The 26,091-nt window shown below is 39.6% G+C and overlaps 2 protein-coding genes across 3 annotated transcripts; both read right to left on the reverse strand.

Moving 5' to 3' along the window:
* Positions 1-2,423: 2,423 nt before the first annotated feature.
* klhl3 (kelch like family member 3) lies at positions 2,424-19,738 on the reverse strand. 2 transcript variants are annotated; one of them, XM_022760200.1, is made up of 15 exons: positions 19,664-19,738; positions 18,066-18,200; positions 16,596-16,702; positions 16,387-16,508; positions 13,870-14,032; positions 13,502-13,611; positions 10,605-10,721; positions 9,859-10,008; positions 9,562-9,679; positions 8,610-8,807; positions 7,411-7,512; positions 7,174-7,302; positions 6,439-6,579; positions 5,780-5,923; positions 2,424-5,674 (listed from the first exon to the last, which is right to left on the reverse strand). In XM_022760200.1, exons 1-15 carry the CDS (start codon positions 19,711-19,713, stop codon positions 5,646-5,648), a joined length of 1,815 nt encoding a protein of 604 aa, XP_022615921.1. In that variant the 5' UTR covers positions 19,714-19,738; the 3' UTR covers positions 2,424-5,645. The 2 variants fall into 2 exon arrangements, with proteins under 2 accessions (XP_022615921.1, XP_022615920.1); XM_022760199.1 differs by having other exon boundaries at positions 18,066-18,224; positions 19,664-19,729.
* Positions 19,739-22,953: 3,215 nt separating this feature from the next.
* On the reverse strand, positions 22,954-24,666 carry LOC111232614 (heterogeneous nuclear ribonucleoprotein A0-like). The gene has a single exon (XM_022760207.1). It carries the CDS (start codon positions 24,533-24,535, stop codon positions 23,642-23,644), a length of 894 nt encoding a protein of 297 aa, XP_022615928.1. The 5' UTR covers positions 24,536-24,666; the 3' UTR covers positions 22,954-23,641.
* Between the last annotated feature and the right edge of the window lie 1,425 nt (positions 24,667-26,091).

Here is a 26,091-nt window from a genome sequence, read left to right on the forward strand (position 1 = left end):
TTTGTGCCTTACTATACTACGACATTTTTATGCCTTACTATATATACACTATGTTTTTATGACTTTTTATACCTTACTATACTATGATATTTATGACTTTTAATGCGTTCCTAATCTATAACGTTTTATAACTTTTCATGCCTTTATATACTATGTCCTATAAATTATGTTTTTTATGCCTTACTATGACATTTTTATGCCTTATAATACTGTGATGTTTTTATGCCATATTATACTATGACGTTTTTATGCCTCAGTATAGTATGTGATTTTTCTGACTTTTTATACCCCACTATACAATGTTTTTATGACTTTTTACACCTTACTATACTATCACGTTTTTATGACTTTTTATTCCTTACTATATTTTTGACTTTTAATGCCTTACTATTTTATGACGTTTTTATGCCATATTATGACGTTTTATTACTTTTTATGCCCTACTATGCTATGTCGTTTTTATTACTTTTTATGCCTTATGTCACCTGAACACGACAATTTAGAATTAGATCTCGTTGAAAAGGGGGCACCAGTCCTCAGGGAGGACAACATTGAATAATTTCATTGATGGAGGCAATATCCCGTTATTACAGTGAGGAATTCTCACGGTGTTTTTTCGCAGTTCAGCCTTGGTGGAGTTTGCCAGGAAACTTTCTGTCTTAGGCATTTTTGATTTCTTGTTGGCTTCTCTGCAGGCAGTCGTGGGCAGGTTGAGTTATCTGCCAGCGTCTCTTGTGGGTTGATGCAAAATGAACTCTAATGCACTTACCTTTTGCTGAATAACTTTAGAGGAGGAGAGCGTTAGCCAGATTACTCTAAACTGTCCCAAATCTTTGACTTGGTTTAGGCTATAAAAATAGAAGATTGCGTTCATGTCTGACATGCTGCTGCTTCAGGAGACCGCAACGTAAAAAAGGACACTCAAGGCACCTGTGTGAGCTGCCCAGTTAGCACACCTGTTCTCTTGCTGCTCCTCAGCCTGTCGCTGTCAGGCTGTCGCTATGGGAACAGGTGCCGGTTTAGTAGTTAAAGTTAGCTTAGCCTACATATTAAAAATGAACAATAAAATTGCAATATATCATTTTTTAACAAAACAAATATCAACACTAGCAGCCATACTATCAAAGACCTTAACCAGGTCCTGTCACTTCATATCTTATAACCACACATAGAAGATACATGCTCTTACTTTGAAAAGTGGAAATGGCATCGTCAGCAGGTGATCACGTGTTTTCCGAAAGTGGCCGAGTGATTCAATTTGTCGATTTTGATTCAGACTGGCGGAAGGTTTGTTTCAAAACTCCATGTATGTAAAATTGAAATCCACAAGTGTAGAATTAAGATCCACAAATGCTTTTCCGCATCACAAATAGAAAATTGATACACAAATGTCTGTTTGAAAGTTGTAAATGTTCGCAAGATATTCGCAAATGCCTTTCATTTATTTGTATATTAATTGAGTGTATTCACAGATTAAAAAAAATTATTTGTGGAATTTGTTTGGGTATTTATAAATCCGTTTTATATTTGGGAGACATTTTTGTGAATCTTCAAATTTATTATTTATGTTTGTGTTTTATGCGTTTATATGTGAGTAAACATTTACGCACGGGTTGCCTATCTGTTCACACAAATAATATTGAAACAAATCTACCTCCATAAAAAGCAAGTTATTTAACAAATAGTGTCAAATATTAATTTAGTATGAAGTGAGAGAAACTCACTCACCGCTGAGCTCCGCAAAATCCTCCTACAATCCTGCACACGTCGTCCACCACCCTGGTTTATTTAGTAATAAGTCCACTGAATATAAAATCTATATTCTTCTTCACATGGAATAAATTAATCCATGTTTTAATGATGAGAAATCAAGCTAAATGACGACAATTTCTATTTTTCTTACACACTAAGCACTGTTGAGCACTGCAGGGAGGTCGGCGAGTCCCCAATTAGACTAATTACACCTTACAATCACACATCAAAGACCACGCCCACATCAGAGCAGCATTAAGTGTCTAGACATTTTGCTTCAGAAAACGCAGCAATACTAACAATAATAATAATACATTATAATATTGATTGTCTACATCACTTTTGTTGCAGCTGTTCAAGGTGGAGCTAATACTTGTAAAGTCTTATTGATATAATAATATACTAATTCATTTGTTTATATTTTGTATTATTATCTGAATCTGAAAAGTAACAAGAAACTAAAGCTGACATATAAATGTAGTGGGGTAAAAAGTATATTTTCCTCCCAAGTATGAAAAATATATAAAAAATATCATTAAAATATATATAAAGTATAAAGCAGCATAAGGAATATATATAGTTCAATATCAATATTCTAATATTGTAGGATATGTAGAGGATGCACAGTTAGAAATAAAGTTTCCCACTGTCCTTAAAATATATCACCAATTTTTATTTTTTATTTTGTGCTTACATTTACTTGACAAATCAGGCGTCTTTTTAGTTAATGGCAGATATTATTTTGTATAATGAAATTCCTCTATTGTTCAATGACATTTTCCATCAAACCAACATCTTTAGTGTGTCAGAGACCCCAAAAGGTGACAATACAGGCAGATACAAACCATCACTGAAAAGCTGCTCACTGTATGCTGACTTCAGACTTGATGGAAAATGAACATAATCCATGTACCTGTCTGCCCATCCTTCTGCTTCCATTTGTACAAAAAACCTTGCTGTGTATCTGTTCACAATGAACAGAGGATAAATTAAACTTGACAGAGGAAGTTCTGTTCAGCTGAGTCAAAATAAACATCAGTCCCTATTGTCTTGTTGAAGGAATATCCCTGTGTTCATGTATATTCTTATCTGTTCAACCGAAAATAAAAAAAAAATGTGACAGGAACAGGATTCTCATTTTATACAAAACATCCTAAAGTGCTAAATGCATAATGTTACAATTTCAGACAAAGGAGCACAAGTCAGTTTAGAGCATTTTTGCAAAGTAAGCCTGCTTAGTATTTGTGTTGTTAATTCAACTTGTTTCAAGTCTGAAGGTTTCCAATCATTTGTGGAAACAGCTCACAAGCTTAAAACTATGAACATACACAAGTCCAACCTTCACAAACCACAACCTCACAATATCAACCGTTTAGTTCACAACATCCACTAATTATGATATTAAAAATATAATATCTGCACTGAGTAAGAACATCATTCATCTGAAAACTTCAAGGAGCAGCCTCACCTCAAGGTCCATTTAGTAGCTGTTTTGGAGCTTTCAACCAGGTCCTTTTTGTTTTCACATTAACCCTTTAGTGATGTGCATGCTGCAACACTGAAGTGCACATCCCACCTGCACACACATGAACACGCACGCACGCTCTATGCTATTTACCAGCATTCCTACTTGATGATACCCAACAAAAAATAAAAGTAGGATGTGGAGTGGAGCTCTGGGAACATGGAGCACACATTAAACTTTTTAGGAAGGTGCAGCAGCTGATGTTTCCACATAAAGAGTGTCTGCATTATGAGGCATGTCCAAATGTTACCTTATCAAAAAGCTCTAAATATAACTGTGTGCTCCAGACCTCAGCACTCCAGATCCTGTCCCAGTTGTTCTGTCTGTTGAGGCAACAATATGAGCTCCAAATCCATGTCTGGAGATTTCTGCAGACAACAGGAATATTCAGTGATGGATCACTGACAGTGTCTCCAGCAAGTTTCAAGTTACTCCAAGTTTTATGATGAAATCATATGAAGTCAAAAACCAACAGTAACAACTTTCTGGAAGACACGAAAAAACACATTCAATCTTAAATGTATGATTTGTAACATGGGTGGAAGTAACATAGCACACATGACCTGTGAATTGATTAAATATAAAAAAAAAAACAACAGTACAGTCTTTTAAGTATTTTATATACTTCTTGGTCAAAGGGCTTAGAAATGACAGCAGGTTGTGTCCAGTTTCTCTGTGATTTTTTGGAAGATTGTGGACAGAGGTGAAAGGTTGGCTGAGAAAACCTTTCATCAAACAGCTTCTATAAATCTCTTTTCTTAATAGAATCAAAGCTATGGCACCAGTCAGTCAGCTAAATAACTACACCTAAAATATAGCCACCATTATCTGAATGAATGTCAGTAGAGCAGTGTAACATTATTAGGATGAGAGAACTTTGATATGAATAAATGCAGTGTAATCAATTGAACCAAAACAATAAATAGAAAATCTTAAACCTGCATCTTTTGCATTATAGTTTTACAGCTGAATTTCTACAGTGCATTTTGACACACTCCCTTAGACAATGAACAGAAATAATTAATCATTTCAGTTTGTTACTAAGCGATAAAAACATCTCCAGCATTATTCTGATTCTGATCATTAGAACTGGCACATTTTCTTATAATTTCTGATGAAATTATTGGCCTTTAAGTGTTGAGTTTAAATGCTCCCATGAAGACATCTGACAGCAGGTCAGTGATCCAGTTGGTCGGTCAGAAAGACAAGGCAGACATCCGACCAGGCCAATCGGTGAGTCAGCCATCCAGCCAGTCAGCCAGCCGGTTTGTAGCAGTCAGTGCAAGTGTTCAGTGCATCAGTAGTGTGTCGAACAAACAATCAAGTCCCACTGCATCAAATCAGATCAACTGGTTTGGGTCTGAAGCCACAGAAGTGGTTCTCAACCTCTTTGAAAACAATCTCAAAAATATTAAATATGATACTTAATTTGCATATAAGATGTTTTCAGCATTCTTTAAATTATCTTGCAGCTCTCTAGGTCTTTAGGTTGAGGACAAATACTGGAAACTGTAGGCTTTGCTAACAAGCACAGCAGCTCTCTGCAAAGCTGGTTTTCTTTTAGTTGAAAAGCCGGAGCTGCTGACGATCGGCACAGGAATCAATCAACTTGGTTCATTTCACAGGATCAAGCTGAGCAAATTGTTGCCATAAGATGATTAATATTATAGGAATTGTGGCAAGTCTCAATTTTAAGAAATGGCTCCCATGGCGTGCCTGGGTTTCCAGGATTATTGCAGCAACACTGGTAACACTGTAAGCAGAGTCTGTCTGAAATTTAGTGAACGAGATTTGTGCAGTCGATCGATTGAGTTGATGTTTCCGTCAGCTGGTGCATTGAAGTATTCAGTTCCCTGGGTTTGATAAAGTCCATCACATGAACGCCACCTTTACACCACTGAGCATCTAAAGCACTTCACTCGGTTTGGCCTATCGATGTCAGCTGCTTCCTGACAAAAAGTCTTCCCAACATCAGCGTCTGAGTGAGTCTTACGTCAGCTGATACAGCTGCGTGTTATGTGCTTGGGATTTGGAAAACCTCTCACTAAGACAGACTAAGAGTTATTTTAAGCCTGCGCTCCTGTGGCTATTGCTTTTTATCCAGTGCAACAATGTCCTTAAGAGTCAGGATCTCACAGGGCTTAAATGGAAATAGCTTGGAGACAGCAACAAAATCAGGATGTGCGTTGGCGCCAAACCGTCAACATCCATCCGTGATTGTGTCAGCTGAGATTGAGAGCCTCCCGTCCATTTGGACAGCTTTATCACAGGCGTTACTTCTCTGCTTGCCTGTTGAGCTTCAGGCGTCATTGTGAGTCTCTGTGAAACTGGCTGTCGATGCAGAGCTGATGCTGTAGGATGACTGTGGTCATAATGGCTTGTCAATCACTGCAACTCCTGAAGAAGTGAGAACATGACAGACAGTGAGACAGAGAGAAACCGCTACATACACAGGCAAAATGTCATATTATATTGCCTGTGGTATGATCAGTTGAGACATACCGGCGTAGCTGCGTCCGTTGCTCATGTTGGTGGGAATGAGGCTCCATTTGTCTGTGGCTGGGTTGTAAAACTCTACAGAGGAGAGGTTACAGGACCCGTCGTCTCCTCCAATCACATACAGCAGTCCATTAATGGCACAGACACCTGGAAGAGAGAGTTTAAAATTTAACATCTTTGTTTGATCCTTATATATTTCCCTTCACCCACCCTACCAAAACTAGCAATTCACATTATAAAATTCCTGATAATGCTTACATAAAATATAGTCTGTAAGGGCAACAAAATTTAAATTTGTCATTATATGTGCATCAGGATACAGGTACGGTTCATTTTGTTATTATGAGAAGAACCTACAGCAGAGTGTTTTGCTCCTGGAGATAATCTGCTTTGTGTTTTTAATGGGTTGTACCTCATGAATGTCTGTCTACAGTAAGGTCTTTTATCAAGTTGGTACTTACATACTTGCAACCTAAAAATAATAGCTGTTGCCTGGAAATGTATTTGTGATTATATAGTTGTTGGTAAAGTCTTGAAACCACAGGATCAAAAACTGAAACTTTTGCAGATTTTACCATGAAAGCTCAATAGCGATGGCCATGACCAATGATCTTGATGATAAAGGATTTAAGGGATGTGTGATTCTGTGGGCGATATCTGACCTGCATTTCGTCTGCACATGTTCATGTCACAGACCAGTCTCCAGCTGTTGGTGTGTGGGTCGTAAACTTCAACACTCTTCCTCACTAGAGGTCCGTCATGTCCTCCGGCTGCATACAGCTGACCACACAACACTCCCACACCTGGACAGAAAGACAAGAGGAGGCACCAGTGTGAACACAGATGAAGTAGTAGTTGTAGATGAAGTTGTACTGTTGTCATAATACCATTTGATGTAATACACCATTCTGATTTAAAAATATCAAAACTTTTGATGCTACAACACTACAACAAAGTAGAGCTATCTAATGTTGCTCTTCTTTTGACTGTGTGACCTATTACAAATTCGTAGAGTCCGATTTGGCTGATCAAAAGCCAAACACATTTTGTGAACAAACTGACTCTTTAATAAAATCCACTACAGCAATTAAACACTGTTTACTGATAGTTGTGTTGTTTCTCAGGTTCTTGTGTGTACAATTACAGACAAAGTTCACCAGGTGGCACTGTTGCTCCAGATAACACTTTTGATAAAACCAAAATACTGCATCATTTACTACAACACAGTATCAACTAAAAACTAAAAATCTCCAGTTTGTAAACATGTCTCTTTTCTGTAGAGCCACTATTAAGGGTGAAAGAAGTCTTGTTTTGTTGTAGTGTGCATAATGTACTTTGTACTGAATGTAGAGTAAGATAAAGTGTGTATGTGTGTATGTGTGTGTGTGTGTGTTTACCTGCTCCACTGCGCCGTGTGCTCATGTCAGCCACATAGCACCACTGATCAGTGACAGGGTCATACTCTTCCACTGTACTAAGACACTGACGGGATGCTCCATCGTAGCCTCCTACTGCATACAACTTACCTACAGACACACAGACACACGGTCATTAAAAATCAGTAGCATTTGGATTTTGTATTTTTGTTGAAAGAGCATTTGAGAAAACCCAGGTCACACACACTTCAGTCTTACCATCGACCACCCCTACACCCACACTGCTACGTCGGGTGTTCATGGAGGCCACATACAGCCACTCATTTGTTTTATAATTGTAGGCTTCTACTGTCGACAGACCTGAACGAGAGAGAAACAGGGATAGAAAGATACAAAAGAGAGAAGAACAGAAAGGCTAGAAAATTAGTGAGAGACTACATGTGTGTTGATCAATCTGTGGGTGTTAACATTCTGCATTCAGCTGGTAGATGTGTTAAGAGAAGAGAGGAAAATGGCTCCCCTGTCTCTTGTGTTTACTGTTAACACTGTAGTAGACAGTTTTGCTACTGCAAGCAATTACATCTTCTCACCCTCAGGTGGTAATGAGCGAGAGAGGACACAGCCACATAATGATGCTGAGTCAGATGGGGAAATTTGTTTTAAAGAACTGAACAGGGAAACTCAATCAGAATCTTGCTCAGTCGAACCAAGTATTTTACTTTACCTGCCTCATCTTTAGTGCTCATACATTGTTCGTCTCCAATTTCACTTCTTCCAGACATTTCTTGACTGAATCTGTACATTTTTAGTTATCTGCCTTCTTGCAGCTACACCACACCAGAGTAGACCATAATACCTCACTTCACATCACATTATTTTCCAACAATGTGTCACAGATTTTTGTAATTTTGCAGTTCTTTCAGAATCTGGAAAATATTTTAATCTGGCCTGTTTTGGAAAAGATGTGGTCAATTTCTGTGTGTGTTCTGAGTGATACACACCCAGAGGCTTTTAACCATCAAAAACAATGTCATAAAAAGGTTCTATTTGGCTCAAATGCTTTACAAGATCGTGCGATAAAGCATGAGAAGTAGCAACTATGACACAGCACCTAAAAGTATAAGGTTGTTTCAAAGTTTTATTATTTTAAAGTCTTGCGCAATATCTATAATTACAGCTTGTATTTTACTTGAGATATTCCCCAAGAAACATATTTCAACACAAAACACTGTAATACTTTCTGAAACAAGTAATAAAAGAAATTCTGAGAATTCTCCCGAACTTTTTTTTTACTTTTCAAGATTAGAAAATTTTCAAATGCATTGATCTCCAGATGTGCACAGCAACTGTTAATTAAAAAGTGGAAAAAGATAAGCATTAACTAACTACTAATAACTACTGCAGCCACAATTGTGCAACCCTATGATGTGTATGTAACTGTGTGTGTAGGTTTGTACCTATACTTCCATTGAAGCCACCCACAGCATACAGTAAATCCCCCAACACAGCAGCTCCCAGTGTACTGCGTCTCTCCTGCATACTCGCCACTGCACTCCACTGGTCTCTCACTCCGTCATACACGTCCACCGTCCGTTCCCGCAGTGAACTGTTGAAACCCCCGACTGCAAACACACGGCCTGCCATGGAAACAACACCTGGGGAAAGTAGGAGAGAATAAAATCAATTATTCAAAAACTGTAAGACAAATTCATGATTTGTGGAAATGTATTAAAATGTGTTCATGGAGCCTTTCTATTTCTGGGTGATTATGCCCACACTAGTGGTTTTGGAGGTGTTACCTCATTACAACAGAAAAAGCCAACCTAAAATTTTTAGATATACATTTTTTTTACTTTTCAGACAATTGACTATTCAGTTCATCTCACTTCACATAGACTTGAATCTTGTATAGTTCAGGAAAACAATTGTAGGGTACATTTCATCTGCTTTAAATTTTGTCCAAATGTTAGGTTACTGAAGCTCAAAAATTCAATTTTTGTCAGTTGATGTGTTGACTGAACTCCATGGAGGAGGAATTTTGCATTGTTATATGTATTGTCAGATATTTCTGTTATTGTGTCACTATACTGCAAAATNTTTTGTCCAAATGTTAGGTTACTGCATGGAAGTGCAGGTGCAACAGGGACTACTTCACTTGAACGGAGAGGAATTTTTAAGATATGCTGTTAATTACACCAATAAAATTTGTGAAGCTCAAAAATTCAATTTTTGTCAGTTGATATGTTGACTGAACTCCATGGAGGAGGAATTTTGCGTTGTTATATGTAGTGTCAGATATTTCTGTTATTGTGTCACTATACTGCAAAATCATATTCAGCATGGAAAAGGTGCTAGTCACACCCTAAGCAGCCACCCCAGTCATGCACAAGATACTGTACATATACTGACCTGCCCGGCAGCGTCTTGAAGGAAGGTCAGCTACTTGGTACCAGCGGTCTTCCTGGAAGTCGTAACACTCCACACTGCGGATTGCCTTAGGAGCCTGACCGCCAACTACAATCATCACCTGTACATGCACGTGCGCCCGCCCGCAAACACACACATACACACACAAACAGAGTCAAGGCTAGACAGTTGAATCACTTAAGTGTGTTTACAAAAGAGAAGAAACTATAATTAATACTGTGAGTTCACGTTTTGTCTGTCAGCGAGCGGCATGTGAGATGTTTGTGTGTGTTTGTTTACCTTAGGGATGCTGATAGGTGTCCTTGGTCGGGTTCTGTCTGTCTTGATGAGGTGCCGCTGGTCGGCAGGCAACAGGTGATACTTCATTGCTTCTATAAGAAAATCTTTACAGGTGTTGTTGTTCTTTATCAAAGCCTCTTCCTCCACAATCTGAAACAGGGACACAATTCAGCCAAATGTCACCAAACATCATAACTGTAAAAACACCAAGTTGTGGTGCCGGTGGACAAGGGGATAAATTGACAGAATATATATATATATGTAGAAGAACAAGTTTGATATTACCGACTACCCAGCACACACATCACGCACAATTAAGAGCACTTCATTTTAAGGCACTGTGGTGTACTAAACTGATTTTTAGGCTTTCTTCTTAACACACTTTTGAAAAGACAAAAATGTGTTGATCAACTGAAGCACGCTGGTGAAGAGCACCAACCCTATCTGAAGGTATTAAGTTAAAGGCATATGGACTTGTTGTTACGTGAAGACTCTTTCAAACTGAAGCAGCATCTTGGTTAATTCACTAAACATCTCCAGGCCCTTAGTACAGTATTTCTAGATAACCTATGACCTGGATGATTTGGTGTTTGGTGTTACTCACAACTTAATCTAACGTATATCTAAGTTTAGTTACATTTTTTATGTAAGTAACATGCACAATAACACAGTGTTCAGTGTGACGTGGACAGGGAAAAGGATGAAGATTTTAGAGAAAGCAGAGCAGAACAGAAAATGTATTTTACCTGTACCAGGTAATCCCTGGAGAGTAGTGGAAGTCTGACATGCTCCATCAGTTTGGGCATGTGCTCCAAACGAGCCGGCTTATCATGCTTGATCCAAGCTATCATAGCCTCAAACACCTGGGAGAGAGATGGAGAGCTGAGTCAGAGAGCAGTGAGGGAGAGAACAGAATAGAGTAATAAAAATAGAAATACATGGAGACAAAGACTCAGAGACTGAGTGAATAATTAAGATGTATTCACATTTTTAATTCAAAGTCCTTGTCTTTGACCAAGAAATGCAATGATTCAAGTTTTACACTTGAGCTGAATTTCCTCACCTAAGGACATCCGGTCAATCACTGCATGAGATGCAGTGTTATTCACGGTTTTAGACAGTTGTTTTTCTGATGTTGAAAGGGTGTGAGGGGGGGTGGGTTGTTATACACTGTTCAATGACTTACAAGTACTCTGTTTTAAGCATTCAGACATTCTGAGTGTGGACATTGCACATGCCACGCCTCACATGCTCAACAATTTCACTCACTGTCTGTGTGAAATGCATCGTTCAAGCTGTAGATACTGTGCTCTTTCATAGTGAATTGCTTGTGCTTCACTGTCAGCACACTGAAGGTGGCAGACCTTTATTTTACACCCCTTTCTATCCAAAACAGGATTTGGTGAAGGCACCACACCCTGTCAGTAATGTGCTGATTCAAATTCACTGATTTACACACATTCACACTTGATCATCTCCTGTTGGCCTGTGGAGCAGCTCCACTGGAGCAAACGAGGGCCTAAGTACCGCTTCTGTTGTGCACAAAGGGATATTTATAATGATTGCTGAGAGAGAGAAGGTCAATACTCGACAGACTTTCTTCTCTTCCAGGGTTTGAACGAGCCGACCTCTAAACTCAAACCGCAAACCTTATACCAACACACAGCATAAGCTATTTCGAATTTAGATTTACACAAGCCACAAAAATGGACACACGTGCATATTGTAATACAATCCAACACAATGGTACTGTAATAACAAGTGTAATTCTTATAATGTAGCGCTGCGTGTTGGTGTGTGTGGGTGTGAGTGTTGCATTAAATACTGATACTACTTCTGCTGGATTTCTGCTGCCGATAGCTACAGCCTATGTAGCTGACTTCGCATGACACCACACAAACTGTAATTAAGTGGAAAAAATAGTTTTAACTCTAAGTTGGAGATATCAGGATCTCTTATTTCAATGAAATTAACTCCATAGTGTCTACAAACTAGAGGCAACATGGCACTAAACATGAATACGGTTTAACTCCGATTATGTGAAATGAACCATTCGAGCTGTACCTACGTATTTCTTGTAGTTGTTCCCAGCAGGATATCAGCATCAGAGGTGGCAGACCCCTGATACTTCAGCTAATTAAATAAGAAGCTATGCACTGTTTACTTGTATGTGGTTTCACCTGCACATTTATCTAATGCAATAAAAATATCCAGGGTAATAAACTGGATTAAATTCTATTTATCTGTCGTGACTACAGGGTTAGCAATGGGGGATAACCAACTTAAATGTGTGAAAGCTCCCACGATCAAACAACAGGACGTTTTTCCACATCCTCAAAATGTGCCACAGGACTGAATTAACACACAAACAAACTGAACAAGGACAAAAGTCGATGAATCCCACATCTTTTAAAATTAATGCAAAAGATGTGGGCGGTTATAGTATTTATACTTTTGTATTGATCCACCAACAATAAATGAGCAGATATTTCAGTGGGAACTGATTTTGTCTCCAGATGAAGCTGGATGGACAGTGACATTATGACAGTGTCTGGCTCCCTGTGTGTCTATGTTTGACTGAACCAGTCACCGTGACCGCTGCTGCCCTGACAGCAGAATGACACATAGATGCTCCCTCTGACTCCTCCTGTTGACTGACTAACAGCAAACAGAGATGCCATCCTCTGGAATATGTCTGCTGGCCTAAGTCAGATAATCAGACACAGCAAGTGTGATGAGGACATCTGCCTTTAATACAGCTCCAGATCTTTCTCTGCTCCCATTAGAGCTGTCCCAGAGTCAGGATTAGAGTCGGCATCTCTAATCAATGCATCAACTCCTGGGGATCGGTTTTTTTGTCATCTTCTGTGTATTAACTGGTCAGATGCTTGCAGTTAATTGGTTCATGCCTTTTCTTCTTCATCATTATATCTTATCTGCAAATAGGAGAAATATATATATCGTTCACTCTCCTGCATGTGTTGTGTCAGCTCAGCCTCCCCACACCATCCTCCTGTATGTGACTCACTTTTTACCTAAAAACTTTGAGTTTTACTGTCTTTGTTCACCATCTGAGATGTGAAAACATCAGATTTCCAAACAGTCAGAGACAGTAAAAGTTGACATCTTGGTCATAGCTCAGTAATGAAATCCTACTGCACCGCAGAGTGTCTCTTCTACGCTGTCAGCCGGCCACCAGTGCGGAGAGAGATGGAGCAGCCGACAGAAACGAGTCGCACTGTTAAGCATTGTGGTGCCCTCCATCTCCATCACCCATCTCTACTTCCATCATAGTTACTTTTGTGGTTTGGACTCGGTTTGTAAAGTTTACAGCCTGCCACACTGTTGCTCCTGTGTACTGCGAGGCAGCTAAATAAAAGTGCAGTGAGTTGTCTCACAAAATGCAAGTCGACCTGGCGTCTTCTTAACTGATGCATTGACTCATCGACTTATAGGAGGAGCCCTCGCTCCCATTATACCTAACATTTCTGAAAAGTCATTTGTTATTATTATTATATTTATTTATTTTGTGTTCCTGGAAAATCCCTTATGAATATAATTCTCACATATCTTTTCACGTTCAAGGAAACAGGCTACACTTTGATAAAAAGTTGAAGTGTGTGTCTGCGTTGTGCTGTCTGACCTTCTCCTCCGTGGAGACTGTGAGTTTGTCGCTGGAGATGAGGCCGCACACTTGCTGCAGAGTAAGGCCTAGAAATTCCTCACCCTGCACCACCTCTGTGAAATGCTGCTCTGAGAGACACAAACATGCAGGGTTACACACAACACAACTAATTATTTCACCTAATAACCTGAGAGGGTGTCTCTGGTATCCTTTTCACCATTTGACACTGTCACTTTCAACATGACATTTTCACACTCTCTGGACATCGTGCAGTTTTCCAAACATTTCAGCATATTTCAACCGTTACATTAAAGCCCCACCACCTACCACACCACACAGTGGCAAAGATGACTCAGGATTCGTGTTGTGAACAGCGGGAAACTTACCAGCGTATGCGTGGGCCTGGTTGAGAAGCTGTGTGCATGTGTGCAGGTCAGCAAAGGCTCTGATGCCCAGACAGTTGGTGGGGTGAAGCTGAGACTGCAGGAACTCGCAACAAACCTGACGGACATCCATCAGCTGCAGGAGACTCGCTGCTGGCAGCAGAACCTGCAAAGAGGACACAAAAAGTCAATTTAAAGAAGAACTTATGCCCAAAGTGTTAACAAAATGAAATGGTAGAGCACAGTTAAATACCACCCACAGCCAAAGAAAGGTGAGTTAGCCATTTATCAGAACAACCGCTCTCCCTCCAATTAACTCATTACTTCAACAATCTTACTGGTCAGTCAATCAATTTGTGCATTAATCAACAAGCTACTCAACAATCTATAACGCAGTTATCTAGCAATCAGTCCATAAAGCTGATCAACAAGCCAAACATAAGCCTCTGTCAATTAGTCAGCAGGCCAGAAACAATTAGTCAATTTTAAACAATTAGTTAATAGACAGAAAATTAACATTTTTTGATAATTTTGATAATCAATGTTTTTTTGTCATATATTACAGTACAGTGACAGTGAGTAAAGTAATGTATGTATTCGCACTGCCATATTAGACAGCAGTACATCAGCCCTTGAAAACACATCAAATTTAATGTAGTTTGACACCTACAAATGAACCTAGATACTGTGTAAAACTGATGATTGTAACATTATGATACGCACTAAATTTGTATCTTCTTTGACTTAAATGTTGCAATAGTCATTCATCAACACTGCCACATTATATAAACATGTATCCATACAGGTACTTGTCAGAGGGATTGTAACATTTTATTCTGTCTCTATTGCTCAGGCCTGCAGTCGTCTTAGGTCTGTTAGCCAATCAGTTAGCAAAACAGGCAGGCAATGTACTGTTCAAACAGTGATGCTAAAAGACAAAGCTACCCTTTGATACGTCCCTACACATTAGCTTAACTAGGTCAGTGAGACAGTGTCTGTCTGCACACTCACTCATCCTCTGAGTGTGCACTGTTACTGTCTCCTCAGTTTTCCAGCTGCCCTGAAGGCTTATGTTTTCTAAAAGGGAGCATCAGGCCCGCTTGAGCTGTGCTTACAGCAGCTGTGACACACACAGACAGGCCTGAGGGTAGCACATACTAATACTGGGTAGGGCCTCTCTTTGCTCTAAAAACAGCCTCAGTTCAGTGACTTTGGGTTTCTGTATATAAGTGCATGAATAAGCAGCTGTGCAGGTGTACCTAATAAAGTGCTTGCTGACTGTATGTGAAGAAATGAAAAGTAATGCAACCTTTTACTGAATATTAGCCCCTAGTCAAAACACACGCGTCACACATTTACAAGTGAGCCAATCAGGCAAGCACGCTGCTAACAGTGGGAGGATTTCCTGCTTCTCTCCATGCACACTTCCTGTACTAATAATCAGAGGAAATATCCAGCCTGCAGCTTGATCCTGGTGCATTTATTCAACCCCGCAACAGAGCCATGCAGACACCAGGAGTTAATGCCACAGAGATAAACAAGGTCTCAGTCCTGTGCTTTCACAGCAAAGTACAGCTCACAATCATTACCAGCTCTTACATCCTTTGTGGTAAATGTCTACTCCTCAGGCAGGTTCATTGTGGCCATTCTGAAACTTCAACTGAAAAACCAGATAATTAAAGGGATCAGGCCTTAAGGGACGACTTCCCTTGTGACAGGCAAAAACAGTGACATCCCTTGTGACAGACAAAAACAGTGACATCTATAAAATCATTCAAAAGAATAAAAACAGCACTTTACCAACCAGCTATGTCACTTTTAAAAGTTCATTACACATCATGCGTATTTTGCATTAATAGTGTAGAAAAAGAGGGTTAAAAAGTTTGCAATAAACACTGTAACTACTGCAAACAGCTTATCAAGAATCTTGCCTGAAACTGTTGTTTCCCCTCAACAATTTCTGTAGGCTTGTTTGCCATTATTTTCAGATCCAACTAGTTAAGTTATTTTTCTGAGTTGTGCTCAAACTGGTGAGGAAAAACAAAAGATGTTTCCTTCTCAACAACAAGGAAGTTCTGTAACTGTGTGACTAATACTGTGAGCCCAGATCTTTTTGCTAAGAGCAACAGTGCTACTTCGAGTTATCATCATCCGCACTGTAAAACAGCGAGAAAATGTGACAAAGATGAACTGAGCTAGTGTTTTGAAATACTGTTCCTCAGGCAGCAGCGACATGTTACTTGTTCAAAACTGAATCCTTCAACAGGGAGAAGGGAGGAGAGGACAAGCTGGAAGGGCTATATGGACATAACGCACAAAGAGAATTGCTAGTATCCTGTTAATTCCTCATATCACTATGTTTTTAAATGAAATTGGAGTTAAAAACAGTAAAAGCTACCATTACAGAAGAAAAAAGTAAAGACTTCAAGTAAAAACAGGAAAACATTTTTTTACCCACTCTCACACCCTTCCTCCCCGCTCTCCCTCTTCATAAACACTAACACACACGCACTCTCTTACCTGTACATTGTCCTCTGTGACCTCAATCTCAGCAGTGTAAATGTAATCGACCAATTTTCTCAGGGTTTGCCCGTCCACCTCTCTGATCTCCACCTGATGGGCCTTGCTCTCACTCATATCACCTGCACACAGAGAAACACACAGATAAGCACACATTAGCACACACCCACACCAGATATGATGCCAAGCAAACAGCAGTGTATGTCTACCTGTGAACATGGCACAGAAGTAGGGGCTACAGGACGCCAGGACCACCCTGTGAGCTGGCACTTCAACGCTCCCTGCGATCAGCTGGACATCACACAGCAACTTTTTGCTGAAGGGTGAAGTGACAGAGAGAGAAAAAATGCACGTTTGTTATTTTCATTCCAAGTGTATGTGATAAAGTTGTGTAAAAATAAATATGCATACAGGAGCCAGGAAAAGGGTGCATCCTTTAAGACAAGTATGGGCTGGACAGCTGCCAGCAAATGTGCCAATTAAGGTGTTAATTACCAGGGTTGTAACTCCTATAGAATACAATGATTTGTTCCATTTGGGAGTTTCATTCAGTATCACTATCAGGCAAGAGTGGCATACTAATTTTAAGCTGACCAAAAGTTGTATCATCTTACCCTTTTTCCTTTCTAACAACCAGAATGGAAGTAAGGTTTTAGTTTTATTGTTCGACAGCAACTAATTATTATTTTCATTATCCATGCCATTGATTATTTTTTCAATTAATATATAAAATGTCAGAAAATTTGGCCATCCTAGTTTCCCATGGTCCAAGGTGATATCTTCAAATGTCTTGTTTTGTATGACCAACAGTTTAAAACCCAAACCGATTCAGTTTACTAAGTTACTACTTTTGCTTTTCAAGTGGCTAAAACTAACAATTGACTAATCTTGTAATCATTTAAGGTCTACTTAATTGTGTTTTTATCCTTGACAGCATTTTTATTTTATGTCTGGTCTTGTATTTACCATTATTTACCTTAACAAATCTATCTACAACATCTAATATACTATTATAATCTGCTATCAACAACAACATATGAGCTTCAGTACATGGCATGTGTTGTTTTTAAGCATTTTAAGAGAGAGCAATAGCATAGTAAAACCAGGTAAACAGCATTTTTTCCAGTAAAGAAAAAGCCAGACTCAAAATGCAGCCTCTTGTTTAGTGGCAGCTTTGCATTGTGGTCTGTTCAGGCCCCTGCCAGCAGACAAAGTGGGATCTCTTTGATCTCTTCTGAAATGGACTTTTGCTTGTAAAACACTGGGGTAGTGGTACAAAGTGGTCTAGAAGAAGCACTTACTTTCTATTCTGAAGGACAGACACTGAAACCTGACACTTATCACTGGAACATCTGTTCCAGGTAGCTGAAAGGTTTGTATCAAATTGAGGCCAGCAACTACAAATACAAGATAGGTAGCCACCAGCTGGACTTTTCTGTTTAAAAATGAAGCAGTTCCTCCTCAGGCAGAAGTAATTCACTCCCACACTGACATTTTCAGACAAACCAGGTGGACCAAAGATGACTCCTCCATTAATACATTATTTCTGACTTTTCTGGCAGAGTACAGCCTCTTCACTCGCATACTGAAAACGTCTGGACACAGTGAAATGGCCAACTGTATACTGGCTTTGTTTTTGGGTTTTTTTGTAGGGACAAGCGCCACTGTCAGCAACACACCTCCTCAGGTCGTTCATCAACTGGAAAGCTTTCCTCATATGCGTTTGGTTGAAGGTGTGCATCCCTCCATTCACCGTGTCCTCCTCCGAGTCCGTGGTGCAGTTCGGACGCGGTAAGGCCGGTGTGGCCACCAGACTGGTAAGACATGAGAGGCAGTGTCTGGATCATTGGAGATAGATGGTGACCCAACAGTTAGGCAAAGTACTTCATGGTTCATCTCAAGGGTTATATAAAGAGGATGGGACAGGGACTAAAAAACTGGAATTAGTGAAGCCTCCAAAATCAATAGTGGTAAGATGAGTTCTAGAAATATACTAATTTTGTTACTGTTGTCAATCAATGTTGTGCTACACCACAGAAAAGGCTGTTTAGTAAATGTATGCCAGGAGCTGTCTGTTGGCTTGTTACACTGTCTGCAAGTGTTAGCTATTTTTGAAAACTTGTATGACACCACTGACCCATCCTCCTTTAATAATCCTCAATTCTTCATGGTAATCTACTTTGGTTGTCATAGTACTCAGATGCTGCTGTAGTGTCTGCATAGTGTATGCATCCTTTGAAGACATTTCAATCCTGTGGTTACATGGTCTCTTCTTTTTGGAGATTTGTTGACAAAATAAAAATTGTATATGGCCAGCCTTATGTTTTACGCACTCCTCAGACAAATACACAAAGAAGAGGAAAAAACAAAACTATTACCTGTTACCTAATATTTCATAAAGCAGCCTGACCACAAAGAACAAAACCCGCTGAAGAATCCTAACCCCGAAGAATATTCTTAACCATATGTAAATTGATTTAAAACTTTTAACCGAAGGTGGTCTGCACTGAGCTGAAAGCAGGTGGCAGGAGGGAAAGGAAAATAGAAAACATGACAATCACCCAGAGCTCATCTGACAGAACATTTTCTTGGTTAATGTTTCATAGTGTTTGTTTGAAAATGACACCGTGGATCTACTCAACTGCATGTTATCTGGACTCTTATTATGACCCATCCTGTGTCCGCAAAAACAGTTTGGACAAATAATGATGCAGCACATACAAGCCATGGGAATATTATGATAAGTTAGGACACAACAGCACGAGTCGGTAAACTAAAGAATACTGAACACACTGCCGATAGGTTGTGGGTTTGTGTATAAAAATCAAAAGAAGTTTGGTAGAAAATTGTGTTTGTTTTGAGTTTGTTGTGCGTCAAGTTGTCAGCTTGGCTAGCTCTTAGCATTGCTAATCATTTAACTATCATAAGCTTATGACAGCTGCCGTTAGCTGCCGTAAATAATTGGTCATATCGTGGTTATAACCAATTTTAGAAGCCAGTGCACATTCAGTTCACTGTCTGTAAGTAACAACTTGATGGCAGTTCCCAAATGTTTGCTTAGAGTTTGGTTTGGAGCAGCAAACGATGCTAGCTAACTTACCGAAGCTAACTAGTCAACAAGGCTAGCTTGAGTTCGTTTGCTGGGAAAGTGCTCTTTTGACTGACCGTGTTGGATTTATGGTCAGTAGATCATGTGGCCTAAAATGTTACCCAACAGATGTACATGCAGCGTGAATCACAGATTTACAAAATAATCCCCACCGCTAAACCAACTCACCCTAAAGACACACCGTCCATCCTCCCGGAGCCAGAGAGCACAGCAGGCATGAGCGCTGCACGCAGATCCCGTATAACCGAGAGGTATCACTCCGTGGTTCACAAAAGGAACAGACATACGCAGTTTATCACGATGGTATCACTGACCAGATGAAAAAAACTTTATTAAATGGGATTTATTTATATTTTTATCACATTATGTATCACATGTGTTATATATCAGATTAAATTGATCTGTCAAGGTTTGTGTCTTCATCTATTTTTATTGAAGTTATATATTAACAGCCACAGAAGCACAACCCACCCTCCCTTTGCAACAGGCTGCAACAGTACGTTTAAAATGTAAAATAACAAACCACAGAAATTACAATGACAAAAGTAATAAGTTAATCATATACACATTGATATAATATGTTGATACAGCTCAATGGCAAGATCTTAAATTCCTGCACATAAGGAGCACGACCTCCTTTGGGGGCCCCTATTGACCTCCATTATACATTGCAATTTCATTATAACCTCAAGCACCCTGAAACTAACCAGTACCCTGCAGCTGAAATGATTAGTTAATCAGTCAATTAGGTAACTGACAAATAATTCACTGATTAATTGTCCTTTTTTATGCAAAAATGCCAAATATTCCTTGATATCAGCTTCTCAAAAGTGAATATTTGCCATTTTTCCCACTTTACTATGAGAGTAAATGCCACTATCTGGGGTGTAGGACCCCTCAGAGTTGATATTGTAATAAAGTAGTAAATGGGGCTTTTGAGTCCATTGGGCAGTTACCCACTTTGCCCATTTAGTAATCCAGCCTTACTATTAATCACTCAAATTTTTTTTTTTTATCCTGGTGGCCATAGAATAGGCGATATAGCCTATTTTCTCATATTTTTTCTCTTATCATAAATGTGATTTCTTCTAGTTTTGAATGAAATAGTGTTTTTTCATTGTCTATTAATCTATTTATTATTTTCCAGATTAATCGTTGTCTATAAAGGATGTGGTTCATATGTTGTGATCTGAAGACTGAACTGCAGTCGTTATGCAGATCACAGCACAACCAAATGAATCAAAGTAGCTGTCAACAATTAACATCTGTCACAAGGGGGGGCTAAATGTCAATAAATTTGATACAATTTAGCTTTCTTTTTTTAGTTTTTAATGAACACCATGTACAATATTAAATTGCATAAGAACATCTTTACTATATGGAGAGGAGTCATGGGTTTGTTCAATGATGTCATGTCTTATTTAGAAATAGAGGGCCCAGATCATGTTCACACATATCACATATATCACTGTCTTCATTGGCCAGAAGTGGATCACATCAGTACAGTTCTCAGATCTTTGTGCTGCATTCCCACATGCCAAACAATTTATTTTAAAATACCACTGTTTGTTTATAAAGCACTGAATGGTTTCTGATCTGCTGCCACATTATGACCCATCCACACCTCTCAGTTCTGGGACGGATCTAATTACTGTCCACAGAGTCATTTTTTGTTCATATGGGTTCGTATGGTTGCTAGATTTTGGCAAAATGTCTCAAGTATTATGTCTAACATTACTGGGAAAGTGAATCCCTCACTCACAGTGTCTGCTATTTCTTTATGCTTAAGCTTAAGCTTGATTATATTACACCAAAACACAAAATATTATTTTCTGGTCAAAGCTACTAGAGAAAATTATTGTTTTAGTATAAATGTGTGTGGTTAACTGTCTCCTTCCGTTATGTTTTCATATATTTGCTTGCTTACTTGTGTTTAAAGGAAAGACTAACTTGGTGTCTTAGTAAGGTGTTGGACCACCAGAAAGACGAGAGATATTACAAAAGATATTCCCTCATTTGGTATTTTGATGATAGTAGTGGAGAGCGCTGTCTGACACATTGGTCCAAAATCTCCCATAGGTGTTGAACTCAGTTGAGATCTGTTGAATGCGAAGGCCACAGCATATGATTCAAATTTTAAATCACTTTCATCAAACCATTCACTGAACCCTTGTGCCCTATTGATGCCCTATTTCCAGGTTTTTCCTTTAATCTCTTACCAGCCTGTATTACTATATGTATTTTCTTTGGTTACTTCATATATATACATGTACTTCATGTGTACTCTCGGCTATTTTTGTGGATGTCATCATGGATAATTGAGGAAATTGGCTTAGCTTTGGTGTGATTTAAAATGAAGCCATCACACCAACAACTTATCAATATATATAGGCTGAGTTATGTAAACATTTGCTTGCAGAAGAGCCTTGGCTCTTCAGGTTTTCATACCTGGAAATAGGGTCAGAGTGGGAGCTCACAAATTTTTCTTTTTTCTTCGTCTCTGTTGGTTGTCCCTGCTTGCCACAGTTCACAACACAGAAGCAATCAGGCATGTACATTTACTCTTAACATCAGTCTCTAAAAGATGGTGTATTGCTTACAAATTCTCAGAGCATAATTTCATTAATGGTCTGCAAGTAGACATCCCAACAACACCAAATTCAGATAATATTAGAAGAAAGATGACACACGTGGTGACTCTAAAGGAGTTAAGCCAGTGTTCAAGTGGGTTAAGCTTTCTTAAAACAGATACTAAACACTGGATCCTGTGATGTCATTTACAACAAATTGGCTGCATGTGTGTGGGTTTAGGGAGGTAAACCAAACCTGATTTTCTAGAAAAACTATTGTCAAATTGCATTTTTTCCCCAGTGAAACCAGATTACAAGTCAAACTGAACAGTTTAAAATACTAATACTTGCAGAATAGGGACACTTTCCCCCAACAAAGAGAATGTTCATATTAATTTTATATTATGGGCATGCACCTTTCAAAATTTAGCAAACAAAACAAAAGCATCAAAATCATAATTAAAATCATTTCACCGTGAATTCACGTGGGAAATAGTGAATTTAATAAGATTGCAAAAGTTGAGTATTTGCTCATTGTATATTTAAATTATTCTCCAAAAATTTCAATTACAGGACCAAAACAGTTTAAAAAAAAAAAAGCACCGTTTTTGATGATGTACCAAATCAGTGGGTTAAACCTCTGCCTCCAAAGTATTAGCTTTGCCGGTATAAAATGGCCGATGAACTGGAAATGTGGTAATTTACAGGCAATACTCCCTCCTGGTGGTGGCTTTATGAACTCAATTCACAAGATTACAAAAGACATGAGGCAGATTACCAATTAACATTGATGAAAATCATCACACTGCAGCTTCCACAGTGCTGATATTTATGCACTCCCCTCTGAAATGTAACCCACACGATTTGAATTAAGACTGCGAGATAAGATAGATTTTCAAAACATTAAAAACTTTAATAAAAGCAGAATACAACATAGGGGCGAACTGAACACATGGATTTCAAACAGTTTTAATCTAAACAAACGCCTGTAATGGGACGGGAGAAGTGGAAAAAAAGTAATTTACAGTTAACAAAACAGTCCGTGACATTTCTCCAAAAAAATACTTTGTCACGGAAGTGTTTAAGATCAAGAAACTCAAGCAATCGAGTCCCATGCTGCCCGACACTGCCACCAACTTCACTTAAAACCCTGAGTTCATGATGCAAAAATAACAGACACATCTGGCTGGTTTGCAAGACAAACAAACTCATTTCTGAGTGAGCAGTGACTGACATTGATTACGGCTTTACAAATGGTTCAAAACAAGTCTTTCCCCCAAACATAACAAAAGTACGATTCAATAATTCACAATTCTTAGTAGTAAAGTCCATAATGTGTGGAATAAGAGGACAGATGGGGTCCGGGTGGGGGAGAGCCAGGATCCAGAGGACAGTCTCATTCATTCCGTGTGGGTGATGGGCACTGCTTCATTTGAATGAACAAAACAAAGACCCCTCACCCCCACCTGGGCTTATATGATGTGTGTGTGCGCGTGTGTGTGTGCGTGTGTGTGTAAATTCAAGTTCGTTGTAATCAGAATTTTCCCCATGAACATCTCAAAACTGGAGGAAGCCACTAATAGCCACCGCCAAATCCACCCCCCCTGCCGTAGCCACCACCGCCGCCGCCGCCTCTGTTGTAAGGAGCCCCGCTCCTGTAGGAATAGCTGCCCCCCTTCACTGCACCATAATTTGAGTGCTGCTGTCCATAGCCGTCCCCAAAGTCACCATTACTGTACCCACCCCCCATCTGGTTGTCGTATTCTTCGTAGCCCCCATAACCCCCGTAGCCTCCACCACCGTTGTAACCCCCGCCATAGCCGTAGCCGCCTCCGTAATTGCCGCCGTAGCCTCCTCCGTAGCCGCCACCCCCTCGTCCGCCGCCATAGTTTTGCATCCCTCTCCCTCGACCCCTTCCTCCTCGGCCGCCGGTGGACATCTCCTGCTTGGTCAGAGCTTTCTTCACTTCCACCTTGTTTCCATTGATGGTGTGGTATTTGGTCAGCACCGCTTTGGTTGCAGAATCGGTGTCCTCAAAAAAGACAAAGCCGAAGCCTCTCTTCCTGCCGGTCTGCTTGTCAGAGATGATCTCGGCCTTCTCCACCACGCCGAACTGGGAGAAGTACTCGGTCAGGTTATCCGGCTCAATGTGGTCTTTCACGCCGCCGACGAATATTTTCTTGACGTTGGCGAGGATGTCCGGGTTGTTCGCGTCCTCTCGAGCTATGGCCCTTTTCAGCTCCACGTTGTTGCCTTCGACGACATGTGGCTTAGCCGCCATTGCTGCGTCGGCCTCCTCCGGTGTCGAGTAGGTGATAAAGCCGAAACAGCGGGACCGTCCGAGTTGCTGGTTCATGACCACAACGCAGTCACTTAGCGTCCCGTACTGCTCAAAATACTTGCGGAGGCCATCTTCCGTGGTCTCAACGTTCAGTCCTCCGACAAAAAGCTTGCAAAGTTTAGCCGTCATGATTGAATTTCTTCTGTGGATGGTATGATGAGACCGTCCCTCTTCTTCTTCAATGGACGACGTCAGGGCGGGCCGTTTGACTCAATCGCCATCGTAAAACGTATCCGTCGCTGATTGGTCATCTTGAAAAAATCTCCACCCACATTGGCTGGCGAGCGACTCACGTTTCTGCCGCCTTCTAGTCCTGTCGGAAATCTTAAGTTCCTTGTTAGACGCGTGGATTTCAACCGTTGTGATGGTTATATTCCTTTTTTTCTTACTGCTGTTGCATCGGATCTCTTACTGTATACAACTTTGTAAAAATGTAATACTGTAAGGTACAAGCAAGTAATTGATATCTTTTTTTTTAGCACATGTACTCCTTAAAATCACATGACATCATGAAGACCCCACAAAGTAAAACTATATCCCAATTAATTCCCTTAGCTTATATCACTGGTACTGTACAACCAGCGAACACAACTATGCAGCATAATGCCTACCTTTATATGAACGTAAAACAGACAGACATGCCCTTATGTTCTTTAACAGAAATCAACATTTTACAACATTATGACAAAAATAATGTTAACACAGTTTTAGAACAGGACTATAACAACATTATTTGAGTACCCTTTTAAATTAACTTCCTTTAGATGCAGACCACCAATGTTCAAACTGTACTTCCAACATGTAGCTGTTGAGCCACCTACAAAGTTGCATAACCTGACTGAGGACCTGAGGGCTGATAAGGAATCACACTTTTTATTAAAATGCCAATTGTCTTACCCAACAATTTTCAATGTAATGGCCACCAGCTGATCCACTTAGATGATTTTCCCGTTCTTAAAATACTGTAATTCTTCATAGTACCATATGTTTAATATTTGCTCTATGGCTGTGCTTGACATTTAAGAACTGTGCCTTTAAACTGTGAAATGCAATCTTTTTTAAACAATTTAATCTACATTTAAATTACACTGGTCATATGGTAATGGTTCTTAGAAAGTTTTTAAAATTGGCACATACCTTAACAATTTTAGGTTAGCTGCTCTCAATTAGCTGCTCTCAATAAATGAAATTTGTCTCCCCTCCCCATTTTTCAAGTTGCTTCTCCAATTTAGTTCAAAACAATCTACAGCACATTAAAGCATGATGCAACACACCCATGTTTTGAGCCAGTACTTGCTGTAATTGCTTCCACTGCCAATTTTTGCAGTACTTTTGGCACAGCCTTGTCACCATGAAACCTGCAGCATCGGTTTTGGGAAACCATCCAACTGTTAAACTAGGTCGTCAAGTTTTGTTTTTCATAATTTAGTACTACACTTCTATGTTGAGTCTGATTCCCAATTCACATTCTACATACTTGCAGGTGCCCTGTGGAGTTTCTGACCTCTAGCAGGCTATGGAGCAGTTTTACTAGCTGTGTGTCGCCATTTTGATTGTCTCGTGCATGTGCATGAAGCTGACATGACAGACTCCTGACAATGATGTAATACTGTTCCACTGACTTACAGGTGGCACTGTGCCAAGGTGAGCAGCAATGTGCCATCAAAGGCAAGGAGGAATGAGAG

The sequence above is a fragment of the Seriola dumerili genome, unplaced genomic scaffold (genome assembly GCF_002260705.1).
Source record: "Seriola dumerili isolate Sdu_G_001 unplaced genomic scaffold, Sdu_1.0 BDQW01000331.1, whole genome shotgun sequence".
NCBI classification, from domain to species: domain Eukaryota; kingdom Metazoa; phylum Chordata; class Actinopteri; order Carangiformes; family Carangidae; genus Seriola; species Seriola dumerili.